General features: G+C 42.7%; 2 protein-coding genes across 2 annotated transcripts in view; both read right to left on the reverse strand.

Moving 5' to 3' along the window:
• Window positions 1-1,521, reverse strand: part of farp2 (FERM, RhoGEF and pleckstrin domain protein 2) — a 61,525-nt gene extending 60,004 nt beyond the window's left edge. The window contains exon 1 of the mRNA XM_088914606.1: window positions 1,424-1,521. The gene's annotated coding sequence lies outside the window, so the exon portion shown is untranslated. The remainder of the gene's footprint in view (window positions 1-1,423) is intronic.
• A 1,712-nt stretch (window positions 1,522-3,233) lies between these two features.
• Window positions 3,234-18,627, reverse strand: LOC148836771 (uncharacterized). The gene is made up of 15 exons (XM_088913907.1): window positions 18,487-18,627; window positions 13,693-14,187; window positions 13,001-13,354; window positions 11,371-11,490; window positions 9,814-10,595; window positions 9,212-9,372; window positions 8,528-8,677; window positions 8,315-8,444; window positions 7,592-7,666; window positions 7,160-7,249; window positions 6,749-6,900; window positions 6,242-6,409; window positions 5,935-6,008; window positions 5,236-5,340; window positions 3,234-4,205 (listed from the first exon to the last, which is right to left on the reverse strand). The coding sequence occupies exons 2-15, from the start codon at window positions 14,162-14,164 to the stop codon at window positions 4,012-4,014; spliced, it is 3,027 nt and encodes a 1,008-aa protein (XP_088770033.1). The 5' UTR covers window positions 14,165-14,187; window positions 18,487-18,627; the 3' UTR covers window positions 3,234-4,011.
• Between the last annotated feature and the right edge of the window lie 2,530 nt (window positions 18,628-21,157).

Below are 21,157 nucleotides of genomic sequence, written 5' to 3' on the forward strand. Positions count from 1 at the left end.
CTCTGAAGAGAAGAAACGTGACCAAATAATCCCTCGACATTCTCATTTTACAATACAACAATATTCACTAACAGTTTTGCTTCAAGATTGTTTCAAGACAACACGCTTCGTTTGGGCCACACTGTGCTGTTCCCAAAAGAGGGCACAGTGAATCATTTCTAATTCCGACTCCCGTAACACGTCGACACTGCTACCCACACATTTCCGCGGAATAAAGCCCATGGAGGTCGGAAAACGGTGACCATCCTTCCACCTTTCTTACTGTTGTCCGATCAAAACCTTGAAATCTGAACTTCGTTTGCTGAGCCAACTACAGCACACTTGCTTGCGTTTCTCCGTTACATTATCGCCGCACATTTCCAACAAACGAGATTTTCATTTAAGCAAGTTCAAAGGGCACGGCCGAGCAACTGTCGCTATTAACAGCAGCTTTATGGAGGAGAAAACCTATTATGCCTAGTCACGGTTGTATGATGAAGTAAGGGCTTGCTGCTGGTTTTTGGATATACAGTACTACTCAAATGCGACATCTTTTAATATTACAGAAAGGCAAGTGGATCAACTTTTGGGAAACACGCAATCACTGACATGGTGTATTCCTGAAAACAGGTTGCGACTGGAGTAAACTTGGCGTTAAAAAAAAACAGGTATTCGCCCATCCACTCGACTAAACCAGCTCCTTTAAAACGGGAATTTCCAAATTTTTTGCACCTTGCCCCAGAATACTAAGATTTAATTCTTAAAACGTTTGATGTCAATAAGGTTTGAACTGAACCAAGCAGCACAGCGCAATCTACTCGCAAGCAGTAGTTAATAAAGCATGACAGGGTCGCATGGCCAAGTTCCTAAAGTCAAAATTTTTTTTTAAAGTCCATCCAACATTTTTGCATGTACATTGTTAACCCAGCTCGCTGAGATTTGATGTCAAAAGATGTTTTTGTTCTAGAAACATTAATTACTGTCGTGGTCAAATTACTATCTTAGGTTAAAAAAAAACAATGAATGCGAAATTTGTATTTAATAAAGGTCGGATTAAACATTAAATCTCATCTAACACATGCATTTCATTTGATCAACTTTCTTCAACTTTACGCTCAACACTGCCGCACGACTGAGATATACGATTGCTTCCGATCGTACCCGATGCAAATAAAAGTGCGAAGTGAAATCTTTTTTTTAGAACCTCAAATATATGAGCGAATAGGCAACTAACTCGGAAAAACTACGAATTTAAATACGCTCAAAAAGTAAACTGCAGATTTTTTTTCTCTTGCAAAAGCGCTCCAAACACTCTGGAATTTACAAACTTGGTGGGAAACCCCTGATTACAATTTACGAACCATAATGTTTTTTTCATGAAATAAACATTACTGTTGAAATGTAGGTACTTAAAAAAGGGTACTGGAAGAAATTAATGACGTACCTGAATTTCTGTCGCTTTATTCCTAAAAATCCCAGCGCGAGACGCTCAGACGGCCATCGCTAACACACGGCGAGCACTGCTGCGCTCTGATTGGCCAGAACCAACACCCTCCCCGATTCCCATTGGATAACCCGCGTCAGCATTGTTCCACTTGCGATAGGACAAAGATGTTACCTGCAGGAGCTCCGCGATTGGGCAAGTACAGCTGAATCCACTTTCCAGAACAATTGGCTGAAGGGAGCGCTGGTATTGATTTGCTTCGCTGGTATTGGTTCGATAAGTGATGACACAATAATCGACTATTTTATGTGTTACAAGAACGACAAGTCGTTTCCAGAAATTCATGGGTAGAATACATTGCGTAACGAGATGAATCGATTACTTATTATTTTGCTTTCTTTAATATCAGTAAAAAACTTTGATTCTTTCTATATATTACCAGAAGAGTGTTATTGCAATTCAATGTTTGAGCATTAAAAATGTTTTAATGTATTGCGCCTTTCATAACCAAAAAACACTTTCAACTCCACTCCATTCTTTATTTTGCATTCTTAATAGTAAGTTAAACTGTGTTCATTAAAATAGCACAATATGTTGTATCAAGCAAAGGTATAGTAAATTACATAATTACCTATCGATTTTAATCTTATAAAGCACCTTTCCAAACTATTCTTGAGGGAATGCACATACATTTTATATATATAAAAAACCCAAAAACAAAAAATGAGATGTTTGTGTATATGTAGGTGTAGGGGTAAGGGAATACTTAGAATCAATCCGAAGAATGAAATAAACAGGAATATGAGACAAAACTAAATGAGCTTCGCACAACACTCGAAATATTACTGTACAAGAAGGGAAGTGGATGGAGTAAGTATCCGGGAATTGTGGGATTACAGAAGCATAGCGAGACTGTTGATTTGATTCTCAGTTACCCTGGGCAACCTAGGGAGCCTTGTGTATGGCCACAGGGATGACCTGGCGACTATCCACCTGTCGCACAGCACAGATGGGGGGGCTGGGGTGGGGTCAGTCTGATCGGAAGCCGAGGCTTGTCCAACACAAGACACTTGAGCTTTAGGGTCAACACAAAGTCTTAAGGGTGCTCGGTCTCTTGTGGACACAAATGATTGATCTGACAAGAATGTTATACTCTCAGAGACTGCATCTATTCACCATAAAACACAGATGCTGATTTTGAGGATTCTATCAGGTATTCAAAATCCTGAACTGCACTGACCAAAACAACAAGAGATTTCTTGCCACCAGAGGCAGCTGAACACAGAGGGTACGATCTGGAGACTTTAAGAATTGGTTTGAAGGCATTCTTAGATCAATCTGCTACAAGCTACTAGACATGAAATGAGCAAAATGGGCAGAACCTTCCTTTGTAAATGGGGCAACATTATTTCACTGGATTAGGACTCCAAAAAAGCAAAAGGACTTCTAAAGAAACAGTTGCCTTTTCTAAAATGAAGTGATTTAAAAAATTTATAAATTAATTGAATGGCCAAATTTTTTTGTATCTCTACATCGGAATCACATGAAATACAATTAAGTGGTATTGTCCCCAAAAAATGGTTAGGCTGGGATATGAAATTGATTTTGCAGCATATCCAATCTGCTTGCTGTATTAAGGGATTTCATGCCTGATCTCCATAAACATCAAACTGCTTAATTCTATTAAAATTGTAAATTTAATTGTAGTGTAAACAGCACACTGTAACCACCATATAACTGCACTATAAAACAAGTGTGACCACAGATGAAGCAGTTCTTTATATGATTCTAGAACTTGGTTTTATTCAATGGCAGTATTCATTGCATTATGTTTATGGCCGTTAAAAGCAGTTATAAAATTTTAATTTTGAGTGCCTACTGTAGATGTGTAAAATAGAGTTCCACAACAACCGTGGCTGGATCTTCATCATTTATGGTAAACCTCAAAATCATTGACATTTTTAATTCACTACAGAATAACATACTGTCCTTAAATTAACTGAACACATTTAGATGAATGTCTTGATATTTCAAGTAGGTAGCTGCATCAGCATGCGTAGGCTGCAAAGGAACAAGTAATAGGTTTATTCCATGCTGAAAAGAGAAGAAAAGAAACACAACGTTTCTGCTGTGGAGCCTTCTTCAGGTGTGACACCCAAAGAAGTCTCCACAGCCTTATCATTGTGTTTTTCTTCTCTTTTCAGCATGGAATAAACCTTTACTTGTGTCTTTATATTAGTCAGTCAGACCATCGTAGAGGGCCTACATAATAAAATACTGTTTACTCCAATGTCTTAGAAGAGCCAAGGGCACATCTGATGATGAATGGAGGATCCCCGTTTATGATAGGAAAGCAACTCACCAGGAAGGTGATTTGGGGTTGGCTTGTTTTTCATTGTCACTATAACCCACTACAGAGGAGGTGTTCTTTAAAAAGGACCCTCCCTGCCCTTGGGCTCAACAACATGCCGCTATGAGGTTTATCAGGTGTGGAAATCAATCCAGGCAGATGCTGCACACACTTCCCAGCACAATCCGCTCCACCTTGGGTCTTGCTGTGCCCACGAGGGGTCAGGTCTCTCCCGCCCCTATCGGAAGCAGCTGGAGACCCGGCGCTCGCGGGACAAAGTGCGCCGGTTCAGCAGCCTGTTGGCCGTCTGGAGAACGCGGTACCGCTGGCGCAGGTGCCTCCTCTGCACGTGCTCGTTGGTGATCTCCTTCACAAAGCTGGCGGGGAACCAGCCCCGCTCCCCGTCCACCAACCGCCGGCCCTCCAGGAAGCCTGAGGGAGGGGGAGAGCAGATCAACCCTGACGCCTAGGATAAACTGCAGCCCTCAGGTCACACGGAAAGTTCGGGCGGTGTGGTGGCTCTGTGGCTAAGGATCTGCGCCTGTGGCTGGAAGGTTGCCGGTTCATTGGGCCCCTGAGCAAGGCCCTTAACCCCAACTGCTCCAGGGGCACCGTATAAATGGCTGACCCTGCGCTCTGACCCCAAGCTTCTCTCCCTGTATGTGTCTCTCATGGAGAGCAAGTTGGGGTATGTGAAAAGACAAATTCCTAATACAAGAAATTGAATATGGCCAAAAAAGTGATCTTACGTTTCAGGACATTTCAGGAGCTGGAGATTTTCAAGCATTTCAGTTTACAAGATTCACTGAAGTTTCATCTTGACTGGACTATCCAGCAAAGCTATTGCCAAGGGAATAACTCAATGGATTACAAGGCTCCCAGTCTTCCAATCATGGGATTGTTTTATGCAAGATGTGCATACTGTATACCACATTTTATATACAGAAATTATCGGTTTTATGAAAAACAAACACATTTATTTGTGGTGAAAGTCAAAAGGTTGTTCTTTTTCCATTCAAAACCATGTGCCTCTTGTGAAATTGGCCCAATTTTTTTAATGCACACAATTTAGACTTGGATCTTTGGGAGATGAACTCCAGCCAGCGTGCACTTCGATTCTGCAGTCTAATGTTTTTTGACATGACATGTTTGTAGCCCCACCAGGCCAGAAGACCAGATTCAGAGTGCACAGACGTTTTCCGGGAAGCCGTAATGCGTCAATAAGGAATATTCCAGATTAAAAGAAGGAACACATTTCGGGTTTTTATTACGGATGACTGAGGAGACGGAAAGACACTTCTCTGGAAGGTTTGTACAAACCTTTAATTCCAAACGAAACCCTAGCGTTTGAAAATGTGCAACAACAAATGTGTACAGACATGACGTATCTAAAAATATATATATATCCCCACAGCACATAACATGAGAGCCACGTAAGAAGGAGAGCTTCGGATGTACCCACCGTCAGCTGTTTTCTGGATAACATTGATAATGTCACCAGGCCTCAGGCTGAGCTCTCCGGGTTGCTGGGCACTGTAGGCCTCTGTGCACTGAACCTGGGGACAATCTGAAAGCGAAAAACCAGCCGCTAAGACATTACAACTCCCCACAACGTGGAAGAGTTAGACCCCACGACGGACGGATTGGAAAGGTTAGCAAGAATGCGGTTGTACACAATACTTTGTCTACTTTGCCCTCTTGTGGTCAAATAGAGAAATAGCATCTCTTGGGATTAGAGCCAATGGTCAGGATTTTACGTTTTTAGTACAATTTCATAGTTCTCCCTAAGTGCGTTAGTACAGCTTTATTATAAGTTACTTGTATTTCATTATGTGAGGTGTAATTTTAGCTGTTTAGGACACCTGTGCATGAAAAGCGGTGTTATTTGCAATTTGCAGCATGGATATTAATTAATTCGGCTATAATATCATGTGTACTGTGTCTGCTACGGTAATTTTCAAGGAGAGAAGTCACTGTTAATTTTCCATATTGGTTCGTTATTATGCTGTCAGTTAATGAATCATCGTTCATCTCATATATCAGCATCGTACAGTATGTTTGTGCTTCGATGCATAATCAGATGCGAGTGAGGGGCTGAGGCATCAAGCGAACAAATAACAGACGTCTACAAACCAAACTTGAAATCTGTGGAGGGACTCACCCCACTCCTCATACACCTCGTCCCCACCACTCCTCCGCGGGCTCAGCTCCTCCACCCAGCTCGCCTTCTCCGCTCTGAAACACGAGAGAGCCCTGTGAGTTGGATGCTTCACGTATCGACACTATTGGATGTCAGCCAAAAACCTGTCCCATGTGCCCCCGCTGGGAGACTCCTTTTGAGCATATGACGTCACACGTGATCAGAGATCACTCACCTGCTGTGTTCGTCCGGTTCGCTCCTGGACTCCCACCCGTGTGATTTATTTCCACTCGCGGTACGGTCACTCGGACCGGGCCGATGCACTTACTCTGTGGTGGCCCTGAGCAGACGCTGGGAGGTGGCTCCTCGGTGGTTCTTCACCAGGACCAAAAGGAAAGTCTTGTCCCCCTCACACTCCGTGCCCTGCTCCTCGGCTCCGTCCCCGATCTCGATGAGCGAGCGATGGACGTGATCCTGAACTACAAACCGATCCACCCTGGGTCCCAGGGGGAGCAGATAATATTCACACTACAGCGGAAGTCTGCACATCACAAATTAAAAAAAAAAAGCTTCCCTGTCGGTATGTGCTCGTGTTGTGGTGGCTTCTACAATGCGTAATTACCGAGCTACTTGTCTTTAAGACTGCTGCCCTGCACGTTGACTACTTAGCTCCTCTAACAAACTAGATTCTCAAAGGGACCCCATTACTCTTCTCCCACCCTGCCTTGCTCTCTAAAACCTGCAGTCCAGAGTCTTTCACGCTGTCGCCCAAGAAAAGTAACTCCTCGGGTGACCCAAGAACCGAGCTGCTGCTCTGAGTGTAAGAGACACTCACCCCTTCCTAACTGCCACCAGCAGCAGGTCATTGAAGAGGAAGAGGTAGACAGGAGAGAGCTTCTTCTGCCCAAAAATGTTCTCCTTGTCAGAGAGCTGGGCCAGCTCCCCCCTCTTCACCAGCCGGCGGGAGGAGGAGACCAGTGGCAGGCCCTGGGGACACAGGGAGAGGGGTGTGGGGGACAAACCTTCACTGATGGTCAGCGAGAGAGAGGGGAGGAGAGAGACACGAGGAGCTGGGAGAAACGTTCAGTGATTTATCACTATGGGCATTGGAGAAAAAGCACATGCAACAGGACAAGTCATGAAATCGCACAAGATCTGAAAGTCAAAGTCACATCTCAGTTCTCCAGTTTTCCAAGGGAGGTGGACTCTGCTGCTTTGGCTGGGCTGGTCAGAGATGGAAGCTCACCTTGCACTCGAACTCCGTCTTGTTGGCAATGAGAACCAGCTCCTCCATCTGCTTCATCTTCTCCACCTCCCAGTTACAGTCCTCAACCACCTGGGGAAACACAGGCTCAGGGCTGGGAACAGAGCACTGACACAACATCACGCTAGGAACGCCATTCCACACTAGGTCCGTTTACAAGGGATAAGAGAGCCGATTGTAGTGCAAGTTCAACGTTAAATAATATTAAAGAAGAATGAAATGAACCTGCAACCTCCTGGCAAGATGCGTGAGAAATAGACTACACTCCTTTTCAAATGTTAAAAAAGATTTTTTTTTCTTGCAATGTCTATTAACACTGTTATGTTTAGGTTATCATCTACCAGTATTTTTTTTTATTTGTTCTTTCTTGCTTGTCTAATTTGTTAAAATTCTTTTAATCTAGATTTTGTGTACCTTGGAGACTTCCTTTAGGGCTCTCTCTGTTGATCTGTGGACCTCAGATCCCGGCTCTGCCCTCTTTAGGATGTTCTGGGGAGCGGGCACAGTGTGCCCAACAGGCACCAGGAGAGAAGAAGAGCATCTTTAGAACCAGACTCACATGCTCTAACATCACAGTTAGAGCAACGACAGAATTCAAGAAGTGAACTCATGAGTTCAAACTCTCAGTCATGTCCAAAATAACTGCTAAACATTGTGTATTTATGGGTCTTCCTAATTTAAAGCTGTGTGAGGACACTAACTTTCCTACAGGAGAGAGAAAAAACAGGACTCAGTTCAGCAAAAAAATGAGTGTTGGGATCTGACTTATTCATATTGGTCCTTAGCCTTCAAAATCACTGACTGACAAAAGGCTGTACTGAAAAGCTGTGATCCAAGTCAGTAGTTTCAAAATATCTTAAGCAGATTTCAGTTAACCTTTTTTATTATATTTTTACAGGAGACCTCCTATGAATCCTACAGCCTGGATCTGACAGCTATCCTGAGAGAGAGGTTCATACAGTTTCCCTGCTGTGAATCCTACTGGTCTGTCAGGAACAGAATGCCATTTTACCAAATACATCACCCCCCTACCAGGCAGTAATAGCCCCCTGCTTCACTCCTAAAGATGTATTAACACTGCAGTCACTTTCCCACAGCCCATCACTTGCCCATCCTATCCCAGGCTCCCTTCCATACCTCCACCAGAATTTTGAGGCGTGTGATCCTCTGGAAGGGCAGGACCAGAAAGGACTTCAGAGGGAGGCGGTTACAGCGGGGGTCCTCCTGGAGCTGCCTCAGGATTTCCACAAAATGGGGGTTTTCCTTCCTGAAGGGGGGCACCAACACAGGGATTACTCCACGGGCTCACAGCCCCAAGCCCCAGGGGCGCCCCGGCAGGCCCTGTCCTACCCCAGGTTGTGCAGTGTCTGCTCCTGGTAGGGTATGTTGCGGATGTAGTCGATGTAGGCGGAGAAGTGGCTCTTGGTATGGTGCTCGATGACCTCGCACACGTCACAGAACAGGCTGCTGTCTTGCTTGCTCTTCAGGTCTTCTAGGAAACTGAGGAAATGAAAACCGTCACTCCGGGCACCACAGCTGAGCTCTCCGCTCACGTGACGGCCAGTCCTGGACCTGGTCTGGCAGCACCCTGTCAGCCTTTTAAAACCTTGAAAACGGGGTAACGTAGCTCATTCATAAATGACTCGGTTCAACACAGCACACATCTTACTCAGCACCACTATACCAAATCTGTATGGTACCACAGTAGACCAAAAAGAAGAAAATGCCAGTCAGTGCAATCTGAAACCCAGCAGAGAATACACAGAATATCCTAGTAAACCTTTAAATTCAACTTTTCATGCAAATGATACTCCTATCATATTAGCATTTTTCAATATAGGTTCAATACATAAGTTATTAAAGATGTTTAATAACTTATGTATTTAATAAAGATATTAAAGTTATTAAAGATGAAAAGATACTCAATTGTAAGTCATTACATACCCTAATTCTGGCAGGAGATGACTATACCATCAAATAAGAAAAAACAATGGAGTATTATTATGGAAAGCAAGACAGCTCTTCATTGCTTACTTCTGACTGATCTCCCTGATCTTTCCAATGCTGGAGAAGAGGGATTTGCGGTCACGCGGTGCAAGGGCAATGTTAAGGTCAGGGGACTCCATGAAGTGATCCACTGCCACATTCAGACTGTCCAAGTAGGACTCCTCTGTGATCACCACCTCGTACATGCTCTAAACCACAGGGGACAAACTGTCACACACTTGCGCAATGTTTCACTGACACACAGCAAGGCATAGGTAAGCAGACAGAGAGACTGGGTGACACAACAGGCCACCAAGGCAGAGCTGCACACCTAATATCACACAGGTCACAAACTCAGACACAGACAATGGACAGACTGATAAATTTGCCATTCAGATCAGAAAGGCCTTAAATCAGAAGGAGAAAAATATGTCAGTGTCAAAGCGTGATCACTGCACAAAGACAGATGCACAGACAAGAAGAGAGATTCTTGGAACCCACACTGAGGTGGCCGCCTGGATAGCAGGCTTGCAGAGAGTGTGTGTTTGCATACTTATTCAGAACTAAGTCAGAGTGCAGAGAGTACCTAGTTGCAAAGGATAGAAATGTGATGGATAGCAAAATCAGAAGTCTGGCCCTGACTCCCATACCTCCTGAAGCAGAAGCTCCTGCTTGTTGAGCTGAGAGAGGATACCACTCTCCTGCACCACGCTCCGCTCCTGCCAGTACCGTTTCATTGGCCTTGCCTTCCTGGGAACCCTCCTGATTACCCCCTCTAGTGGCGAGCTAATCTCTTGGCCTCCTCCAGCTGGCAAGGGTTCTCCGTCATCCTCCTGGTCCTGGTGCACCTGGTCCATCTGCTCTTTGTTAGACCACTCCACAGATGGCTGTTCCTGTCTCTTCCAATGCCCTCTTGCAGGGCCCTTGGTCAGTGTGGATGGCGAAGTTGTACCAGACGTTTTCTGGTCCTTTGGATAGCCTTCTTCCCTTTGCATCTTGGAGCCTAAGAGTGAGATCTGTAGCAGCTCCAGGAAGGGAGATCTCCTGTTCTGAGCAGGTGACACCATTACACCATCAGAGTGCAAACGCTTGCCCCCGATGAAGCTTGACAGGCCCTCATAGCTGAGCAGTGAGAGCTTATGCCTTGTCTCCTTTCTCTTCTGCTTCTCCTTCTTGGCTTTCTCCTCCTGGCTGTTTCCCAGGAATTTCTCCTGCAGTTCTGCCAGCACTCCTGGCATTGCGTCAGGTACGGACCCTCTTTTTCTGCCTTCCACTTTCACAATGGCTGCCCCTTTGGTGATGCCAGGGGGCTTCCTAGAAGGAGCGGACTTGCCAGGGTCCCTAGGGAGAACTTTGATGTAGGACTGGGTGGTAACTGACATGAGGGGTGGCTCTTCGCCTGGTCCACTGTCTGCGCAGGCAGTCAGGGGCTCTAGGAAGTGATAGTTGAGGAGAGAAGGATTGAGGGCCATTAAGATTTATTTTGCTGTAGAATCTTACTTGGTCTTGCTTATTACGCCAATATGTTAATGTTAGCATGGAAAGTTAATATCAGCCAGCCAGGCTCCGTTCTCTATTTCTTGAATAAAGCTGTTAAATTCTTGAAATATTTTAATCCCCTTGGGAAAAACGATACTGATGGTACTTTGGAGTAAAAACACTGCTGTTCACATCGCAGCAGACTCTGGACCCAATACAATATTGTTTTCCCTTTGCTGTGAAATGCAGACTGTGATACCACATACCCAAGCCCTATTTCCTTCCATAGTTCTACAAGAGCTTCACTAATATCTTGGTTGAAACTGACCTCTGACTTTTGTCCATATAAATAAATATTTATTCATAATATACACTTCAATGACTTTTCATTTGAAAAGACTCAGATCCACGTGACATGCTTTTCACTCCCGGTTAAAGATTTAAATGTTGCTCTAATTTTATCATCTAATTTTGCAGTACAGTCGACTGTTTTTGAATATACTGAATTTTGATGCCCTATGCATAATGATCTAAACATCCTAAATGGTCCCTTATGAGCGGGAATAATATATGAAAGACCATGTTACTTACACGGTAATGAGTTGATTTTCAGGTGGGTGCCCACCCAGTCTCATAGACAGGTTGGGTGATATACTGTAGTACTACTCATATCGAGTCTAAGATAAGAGATTTTGCAGTGATGGTAACACAGGGCTGAGTTCACCCACCTTGGCTTCTGATAGGCTGCGTGCTGTGCATGGTAGGCAGTGTGAAACGCTCACTGTCCAATGGAGATGTGTCTATTTCCATGTACACGCCTTCACATTTGCTGGGCTTCTCCTCTTCTCCTGATGGGCACAGACATGTATAAACACCATCTGCAGGGCCACAGATGCTATGGTAATAACAGGCAATATACTACCCTGCTCACCAAAGGCAAAATAAAGGAAGATGCCGTCTTCTTCGGCTCTGGGAATTACCACATATTTATGTAATGAACCAATACCGCATATTTCAGTTCGCAGACAATAACTGTCAATTCATCTTAAACTTTAGATTTCCACTTTCCTGTGTGGGACCCCTCACTCATATTTATCGCTCTTCCAGCTTTACTTATCATATAATTTCATCGCAGAATAATGTAGCATATTTTGACATTTAATTTATTGACTTGTAGCATGAAGCTCTCAGTAGACCCATTGATATTATTGCCCTGATTATGCCAGCCCAACCTTGGCGCATGTGTACCAGCTTCATGAACATGAAATGTTCATGTGTTCAACTATTAGTTTTCAGCTGCTTCATTTTAATTCATGGGCTTATGATATTTAACACAGATGCTTTTAAACTAAGACTCACAATTCCAGCAAGGGTGGATGTGTAGAGTTTGAAATGTTTAACTCCAGAGCCCACTTGTTCTATAATGGGTGACAACATTTCAACTTAGTGAAAGAAACCAAAGATAGTTTTTTTAGCAAGTCACGAGAAAAAAAAAGGTTTAGCAAGTCTCAATTCGCAGCAGCCTCCCAGACTCCCAGCATGGACTTGCCTGCTGTTTCCAGTCAGGAGAGCAAGTGCTGGCTTGTACCTGGAAACTGCATAGGCATGCAATTCAACACAAGGGTTCCAGTTTAAGGAGTGTTCTGTGTCTTGCTTGATTTATAGTAATCTGCAACTAAAAGAGAAGCTGATCTGAAACTAGTGAGATGTTAGTTTTCTTTTCATGGGTTCAAATTAAAGGAGTGTGTGGACTATAATAATAATAATAAACTTTATTTTATATAGCGTCTTTAAGGGTGGCTTCTCACTAGACTTACTTGTATAGTAATCCGTAACTGAAAGTGAATCTGAAATGAACCTAGCAAGATGTTAGTTTTCTTTTCATGCAATTTACTAACAAAACATATTTCATGGCAGTGCTCTGAGAAAGATTCAGTTTTCTTTCAGTAAATGTGCTCAGGGTGGTGAAGTACAGTATATATTGTCTCACTACAGATTTAGTCAGTGATCATTTCCTGCATTGAATCCCACCTTACATATAACACTACTGTTTTTTTTCTTAAGATAAAGAGGTTAAGAAACTAAATGAATCAGTACACTAGCAGATGTGTTCACGTTGGTCCTTTGCCTCATCATTTTCATCTTTTATCTTCAGCTCCATCACTGCTTTGTGACATTTTTCTATTATTTTCTGCTTGCTGATGCAAAAGATTTTATCCCTGCATGACTTATGGCTGACCGAGTGCGCGGTGTGGGAAAAGTGTGAGATCAGGGGGACACGCTAAGCGCGTTGATAGAGAGAAGCGAGCAGACGTACTCAGACCTGGAAAAAGAGGGTACACGGGCCGGTGTGCCTACCTGTTGTCGGAGCCAGCAGTTCAGGCTCTTTCGGAAGTGGTCGGATCGGGAGAGGGGTGCCGGGGGGATATCTCCTGGTCTGCCCTGTGCCACTCTGGGTGGTAATATGCCAGTAATCCAAGTGGGCATCCCAGTCCCGGGTGAGCTGCTTCTTCACCACGTGCTCAAGCCAGTCTGCCACAGGGGAGATTCCCACAGACCCATCACCAATCTCAAGCAGTGCTCTCTGATGGCACACACACGGGCAGCTGGGGAGACACACTGGTTGACCTCCGGCTTCCTCCTCCTCCTCCTCCTCATTCTGGGTGAAAGTCTGGGATTCCCTTTCTGCGGGGCTGCTCCAGGCCCAGTCTTCTAACACACAAATTAGAGGACAAGACAGATAAAGAATAAAGCGGTATTCTCCATCTTCCTTTGCTAGCTGTAAAGTTAGGAACAGTTAGGCTTGTTCCTGGCAGAGACCCACAATTGTATCTTTTCACAATAAGTGTCTTTAAAGCAGCCATAGCTGAGTGTGTACTGGGAGTGAATGATGATTTCGATTGCAACTGGGGAAATGAAAGCTCTAGATATAACAGGGCCCTTCAGCTCTCCTGCATTGATCTAATGCCCAAGGCACTGTAGAGGTAGCCAACTCTCTGAACTCTGGCAAGTATTTATCTGCACAGTTATTTTGTACCCCTGTGTTTTACCTGGCTGCTCAGATTCGGGGATGTTCGGGGGTGGTTGAGGCGCTGGGTCCGGCACTCTTCTCTCATGTTTGGCTCCCTGGACCTCTCTGCTCTGCGCCTGCTGGGCTCTCTGTGGGGTTCGGGGCTTTGGGGCAGGAAGCGGTCTGCTCGGGCTGACTCTCCTGCAGACAGGTGGCACAGCAGGCGGTGCAAGAGGGCTGCCACTGCTGCTGTGATTCTGGGATGCCGAAAGAGATGGGCTCTGATCTTTGTGCAGAAATGGCATTGACAGGTGTTTGGCTCGTTGATCCCCTCTTTGTCTGTGGGAGTCTTCCTCCTCTCCCCCCCTCTGCCCTGGCCTGGCCCCCCATGTGATCACCTCAGTGGCCCTGCGCCAACGGCTCCCCCTGCTCTGAGGTTTGGGGGGGAGCTGGGGTTTAGGGGGTAGGGAAGGCCGGGGGGGAACGGCTGTGCTGAGCTTCACAGAGCCCATCCAATCCAGACCAGCACAGACACCTGCAGGGGAAGGAAGGAATCTGTGAGGAATCCTGTAAGAAAACCAGCCCTGTTCTGTTAACTTCTGGTGCCAAGGCTGTGGATTCAAATGTGCACACCCTGTCCTAATCAGTAGAATGAACTCTTGCAAATTGCACTGATGCACAAGCACTCAGGTCTAATGCATTTAAGCATAATACAATAAGAATAAGAATCCTTCGTGTACCCAGATAAGTATCTTGACAACAAATTCTCACTTATAATCAATTTATGGATTTAAAAAAAGATTTCAAATCAAGCAATCCTGATATGTTTTCAGCATGACGGCATTACAAACATATCAATGAGTGTAACCTCTCTGAGCACAATTATTAATTTAATTACTGGCTAATTATATAGATCTTCAATAAAGCAATTTTGGTGATTTTATCTCAACTCAAAACCACACACAGACTGCATGAGAAAAACAAGAGGTATATCAGTGGGGCTTGAATACGTCTTATGAAGTCTTCTTATTCTTAAGAACTCACATGATTTCAGTGTTCAGTGCGTCATCAACAATTGACACCAATCTCTGCTCAATACTGGAAATATAAATAACATAATGTACATGCCCACAACAAACAATGAACAGCTGATTTAAAACTGAAGTGTTTTTTGTGTTGGGCGGCACAGTGGGGTAGTGGACAGCCTTCCCCTAGCAGTGCTGGGGCCCTGAGTTCAGCTGTGGACCTGGGCTGCTGTCTGCATGGAATTTGTATATATAGGATAGGTTCCAGATCTCATTTCAACTCATTTTTATATAGCGCCTTTCACAACAAGGTTGCCCCAAGACACTTAACAAAGCTGTGTGACAATACACACGGTTCATGGATCTCCTGTGAACCTGTATTAGGAAAGCAGTAGAAATATCGATGGACGGATTTGTGTGTTTTCATTGTACATCAGTATATATTTTGATTGCTACAACATACTGGATGTAAGACCGCAATAAACATTAAAATCAGATCAGCAACAACAAAAAATGTTTATGCATGAAATAACGCCTGAATGCCTCAAATCACATTTTCAGTGATGAGTCTGTGTCACTGCAGAAGTGACTTCACAAGTTTGTGTGCGCTGTATCTTTTATCCTGAGAGGCTCTGTGGGGTGTTGAAGTGGGGAATTGGGTCCATTTTTGTTAGGAAATCCCCTCAGCAGTTTCTCACACAAGCAGCAGAATCCAGGGGTGACTATGCCTTGTTTCGGCAACACAGCTGCACAGCAGGTTTCCCTCCTCAGGTGAGCGAGCTCTTTCATTAGTTCAGATCCCCTCGGATGCGACTGTGGGCTGCGTCATGTTGTTGCTTGCAGAAGACGTGGGTTATGAAAAAAATATTCTATCGGATGATCACGATGTGAGGCACGCCACACGTCTGAAATTCCCCTGTTTGTAGCTAATAATTTTGGAATGTTAATGTTTAACGAGCTAGGAAAAATAGGTAATATAATAATTGCAAATCTTTGATATAGGTTCTTTCATGTAAAATAACATAACAAAAAAACATCCTGGTGTGATTGGTTGAAATTTCTGATTTCTTTTGGGTGATGCAGTGATGTGCATTTATTAGTTTATTTGAGGGAAAGTGTTTCTTAAATCAATTTTCATTAGTTTTTATGAAACGTGTGGCACGCATTGTGGCTAGTAATGAACAGGTGAACATGTACTTCTTTTTGCACTTGTCTTTGAAACCAGTGTGCTTGCTACTAATGAATGAATGGCCTTATACTCATACAGTACCTGTTATTCCAGTCAAGGACCTCAGTCCCCATGCACATAGTGACCCAGACAAGCCAATGATTGTTCAAGGTCAACACCTCTGTACTGGAATGGGTCATTCTACAGATCATCATGTCACACATTGGCAAGATCCTGGGAATTATGCTCAAGGAGACCAGAGGGCAGGAAAAGGAGGAATATATATCCAAGAATAGACTGGCAAGGTTTTAGGGATACACATTATCAGCCATTACTATGTAGTTATAGCAAAATTGCTGCAATAGAAAAAGAATAGCACAGGCCTTTTAACCTTTAGATAAAAAGGCTGATCTTGGTACATGGACATTATGTTGTGATATAGATACATTTGGCTGGAGGTGTAATATCTTCTATTTCTACACTGTGTTTCATTGCTTTCATAATAAGGGTGTATTGCCTGCGAGGAAACAGATCGCATTTTGGCTTTGTCAACAGTTTGAAATGCCGTGTTATATTTTAATACTAACTTAACACTGTTCATTTGAGCAGGGAGATCACTGTAATTGTGAATCTTCCTGGACATTGCAACTCCAATTCACATCCCGAAAGATTTCTCTACATCCTGAGGGCATCTGTTTCTGCTGACAAAGTTCTGCCATTCTTGGCAAGACCTAAGCTTTGATCTCACTCTGAGTGAATTAAGGATATTGGGTTTTAATTTAATCATTATAAATATCTGTTGGCGATGTCTTTCATCAATCCCTGTGCTGACTGTGCTTCGTCCCAATATACTACTTAGTGGCACAGAGCAGCACGACCACAGTAAAGCGAAAGTACAATGGTAACGTCTCACTGATTCATCCTGAAAAAACGGTCTTGAACAAAACAGAAAATTCACAAAGCTTCAACAAACGCTTAATATTTGTCTGCAAATAATGATGAAAAATAATGATGAAAAACTCTTTCATTTTAGATGAAGCCTTAAAAGGTAATAATGATGGTAATGAAACTAGGAAGAAAACTACTGGAACCCAGAACCCACCAGTCTAGTCCAGCAACTTATCCACTACACCATGCTACACGTCCCCATAGAGGAAAAGTGTACTGCAATGTATTTGTGCAAAGTAATTGATGGACCCATTTTCATGGGTCGTATTATGTGTTTTCTGCATAAGTCGTTGAAAAACGTTTCTAGCGTTAATTGTCTTCTGATTATCAGGAAATGCAGAAGGCAGCCAATAAAAAGCTGCAGAGCACTTTGAAGCCCAATCAAAGCTGAATCAAAGTCTCTGAGCCTCACTGATATACTTCTTATTTTGTTTTCTCACATTCTGCCAAGCCTGAAGAAGCTTTGCTTGTTAGTGGGAAAGATCTGACAAACAGCAATGATGCACCAACATTACACCACAGGACAGGTGACAATCAAAAGAGCAAGACAGAAAGGCAATATACTGTAAATCTATCTCCTTTAAGACAAACTGTCTTAGGCAGGACAGTGGTTTAAGAAGTGAAGGCAATCATCTCTTTCTGAGCTGAATCACTGTATCAGCCACAGAGACAGCAGAACCGCAGAACAGCCGACATCTGCAAAAACACACTGCCTTTGCTATGCCAGCAAAAACAGCCTGGGAATAGCACTGGCAAAAGATCAGAGACAAGCTCACTCAGAATGAAAAAGTTTAAAATCTGATCATTCTTTGCTTTTGAATCCTCCTGACTGTAGCAGGTAAGGGCATCTGGACAGCCCAATACTGGACTCTATTAAATGTCCACCTAACATAGATAAGCATGCACTATATGTAATTGCTTAGAATTTTAAAATATCTTGAGAACAGCTGTAGGCGTGATTTTAAAAGCTACAGCTGTGACATTTTTCACAATCAAAAATCACAAAAAAATTAAAATCACAAAAAAAGTCATATATAGCAGGAAAAACACAAAAAACTCCTGCCCTTTGAGTGTTCTCTGTTTTTTTGTGGTATGAATGTAACATCAGTAGCAGTACTTCATGAGCTATGGAAAATTTAAATGGTTTATAAAATTACCCTAGCTCATCTAAGAGTGTTTTATGATGCTCACTAATTAATTCAAATTGTTTGAAAGTGATCTTGAGAGATTTTCCTAAAAGCAGTCCGCTCCCCTTCTTTCTTTAATGTTTGGAATACAGTACGGGTACGGAATAGAATCTATTTTGTGAGCAAGCAGGCTCAAATACAGACTGACTTAGTTTATATTCCTAGCCTTTCATTCATGGGCTAACACACAACTTCACAAGATGATCAAAGGGTTTTTTTCCAGTCTGGGTTAGGTGTTCTTTGTGTTGTTTAATAAGTTTATCATGGCTTTACCATCTCTTCACATTCTCCTTGTTTTCAAGCGTTTCAAACAAAAATAATGAATACATTACTCCAAATATTTATCTTTGCAGAGGTTTCATGTGATCAAAATCAAGCGAAAAGCTAAACCTCAAGACAGCTTAACACATTAACATCCCTCAATATGGCACTTTACCACAATGACGGAAATGGTTCTGACCAGCTGGTTGGGATTACAGAAACAACTCGCAGGATTATGAACTCACCTCAGTTCAGACAGAAGCTCACCTCCAGCTCAGGGAAAAGTGTCTACTTGTCTTGACAGTCCAAAGCTTGACTCCCAGTCACAGAGAAAGCAAGGGTACTTGTCTGCCTTGGAGCTCTGAATGAGTTGCTCAGTCTGCTCATTTCCGAAAGACATACAGAAGACTGATGGAACTTTTACAAAGGGTTTAGAGAGAAAGGAGAGAGTGTGACCTGTCTCTGCTTGTTGTGTTGGCACCTAGCCAGCCGTCCAAGACAGACACAGAGACCTCTAACTGCTGCTGAACAAAATACATCTCTAGCATGTCTCTTTACTAGAGCACAACTGGTAGGGCAGTCCATCCTGGCATCTGTTCTTAGTGAATTGCTTCATCTTGAGAACAATATCTCAGAGTATTGTTTTAAATCTGAAAAGCACTTCTTATGGTTTATACTATTCTAGTTTTGGTGTTTTTTGCTGTTTATTGCAAAGCAGCCAGTGTTTTTTTTGTCCAGTGACAATTTTTCCATATGGAGTGCAGTGTGTGTACATTAGTCTGATGAATGCAAGTTAAAGTCCAGGCTGTACCACTGGCCAACTTTGACCCCATCATTTCCTCAGCCTGTTTTGTGCCACTGGATCTCAGTAAGATAGAACAAGTAGAGTTCTTTTCCACCACTCTCTAGGTACAGAGATGAGCACTAGCTGTATAGACAAGATCCATCCCTAGCTCTATCTACGTATGGTAAGTGGTACAGCTTCTTGCAACCTAATTTTCACCTCATTTTGGTATTTTGTTATCTACCAAATTTCTAACTTCAAACCCTTAAAAGGTTCATTAGCCAGGTCTGCTGCTGCCTCCAGTGTTTCACTAATGGCATGTGCAGGAACAATTATTAATCTTGTGACGTCATATACATTAGCCTACTACTCTACAGTACTGTGCATAGTACAGGCCACTGAAGACCTGGTCTGCTACTATTTTACGGTCCTCAGGAATCATGGAAACACACTACTTGTTCGGCAGTTCCCCAGTTTGAACAGGATGGATCACTCCTGAGAATGTATCATTCTGTAATATTTTGGTAGGGCAGCACATATTATATTGTATATACTGCATTTGTGGATACTCGACGATGTGAAAGACAATTCATAGAAGTACTAAAAATGACATATAGAATGCTTTGGTATACATTTAGTTGTAAAATTCAAAACATGAAATAAATGTACTGCTTTAAAAAAATCTAAAAATGTACGCTAAGAATCATCTCAAGATAAAAACTAGAATTAATATAGGTTTAAGTAAAAAGCTAAATCTCAGGGGAAAAAAGAAAACCTTTTTTCAAGACTTTCTGAAAAGGACTGGAAGAAAAAGCAGTACAGCTTTATAAATACACTTAATAATACAGGTAGAAAACAAACTACCAAACTACACTGATTTATAAGCTTCCAGAAATTGTCTAATGAGGTTCTTGAAACAAAAAAACTGCATTTTCCCCCAGAAGAACAGGAACATTATTCAGGGTATGTTTCTTTTGACAGTGAGACAAGTTGATCTGGTATTCACAAAAAAACAGGCAAGAAACGCAGATTTTTGCGACCTTTTAACAAAACAAAAAAATGTTTTGGGCAAAGAGAATATTACTGCAGTAATAAAGGAATCATATAAAGAACATAGCTGCTCAGTCAGGTAAACTTGTTTCCTCAGTTCAGACAGCATAAGTATGCTGTTGTTAGCTCCTTTGTTAAAGCTGTGATAAAGCTGACAAGAAAATAATCAACCTTTTTTCAAGTGTTGGCTTGGTTTAAGCTTTCAGTCAGTACTGTTTATGTCTGACACTGTATTTACTGGAATAGGAAGCAGGGGTAGAGGTGAATGGGTTTGTTTTGAACACTGGTGTGGAATTTGTTCATACGGACAGGTGAAGTTTAATTGTGAACATGTCTCAACTGTTCCTGGTACTGAAGAAACAATTATGTCTCAGGGGGAGAAATAAAGTAATAATCATTTTACTATTCAAGCAACTGACTGAAGAGAAGGTGACTGGACTGCAAGGAAAACTCTCAGGCTCAGATTTCTCCAAACCTGAAAACCTTTCACTAACATACAGTACAAGGAGGAATTTGAGGAGGAGTGTTCACATGACAAACCTGTTTTCAAAAACATGTTCTGTAGCCTAGAGGCCACTGTTTTTAAGTCTGTCCACTTCAGCAGCTGTGAAACAAATTGCTTGAGAAGACCCAGGTTAGGTGCACTACAGCCGGTTTGGTGTCGCCACATCTGATATTGCTTACTAAGTCAGCATTATGCACTACATCTTGAACAGCCTGTTGAACAGCTACATGATGTTATCTTTTACAGCCACAGTCATGTACAGCAAAGAACATTTTTTTTAAAGGAATACCTGAACAATCAAGATGGACAGGTTTATAGGGCTTCAGACTGGAATATCAATGAAAAACACCACATTTTTCCCAGCTTAATTTTTTACTTACAAGGAAAACAGAACTGTACAGCAAAATACAATTGACCAACCAATGGAAATGCAAGATTCACATGAAACACTTAACATGGAAGCCTACAAAATTACAACTGCCTCGTACCCCTGGCAAGTAAGGAGCATATTTAATAGCAAACAGTACAATGGTTAAAAAATAAAGGTCTTTGGTGATGCATGTTACTGGTCATGACA

This window comes from Atractosteus spatula, chromosome 4 (genome assembly GCF_055471065.1).
Source record: "Atractosteus spatula isolate fAtrSpa1 chromosome 4, fAtrSpa1.hap1, whole genome shotgun sequence".
Lineage (NCBI taxonomy): Eukaryota > Metazoa > Chordata > Actinopteri > Semionotiformes > Lepisosteidae > Atractosteus > Atractosteus spatula.

Bases quoted from the DNA above. Each gene is read 5' to 3' on its own strand.
- LOC148836771 (XM_088913907.1), bottom strand. From the start codon at position 14,164: ATGGGCTCTGTGAAGCTCAGCACAGCCGTTCCCCCCCGGCCTTCCCTA. The intron at 10,596-11,370 runs GTGGGTGAACTC...ATCACTTCCTAG, and splicing joins GCAGCCTATCAGAAGCCAAG to AGCCCCTGACTGCCTGCGCA. The intron at 6,901-7,159 runs GTGAGCTTCCAT...CTGTGTCCCCAG, and splicing joins AGACGGAGTTCGAGTGCAAG to GGCCTGCCACTGGTCTCCTC.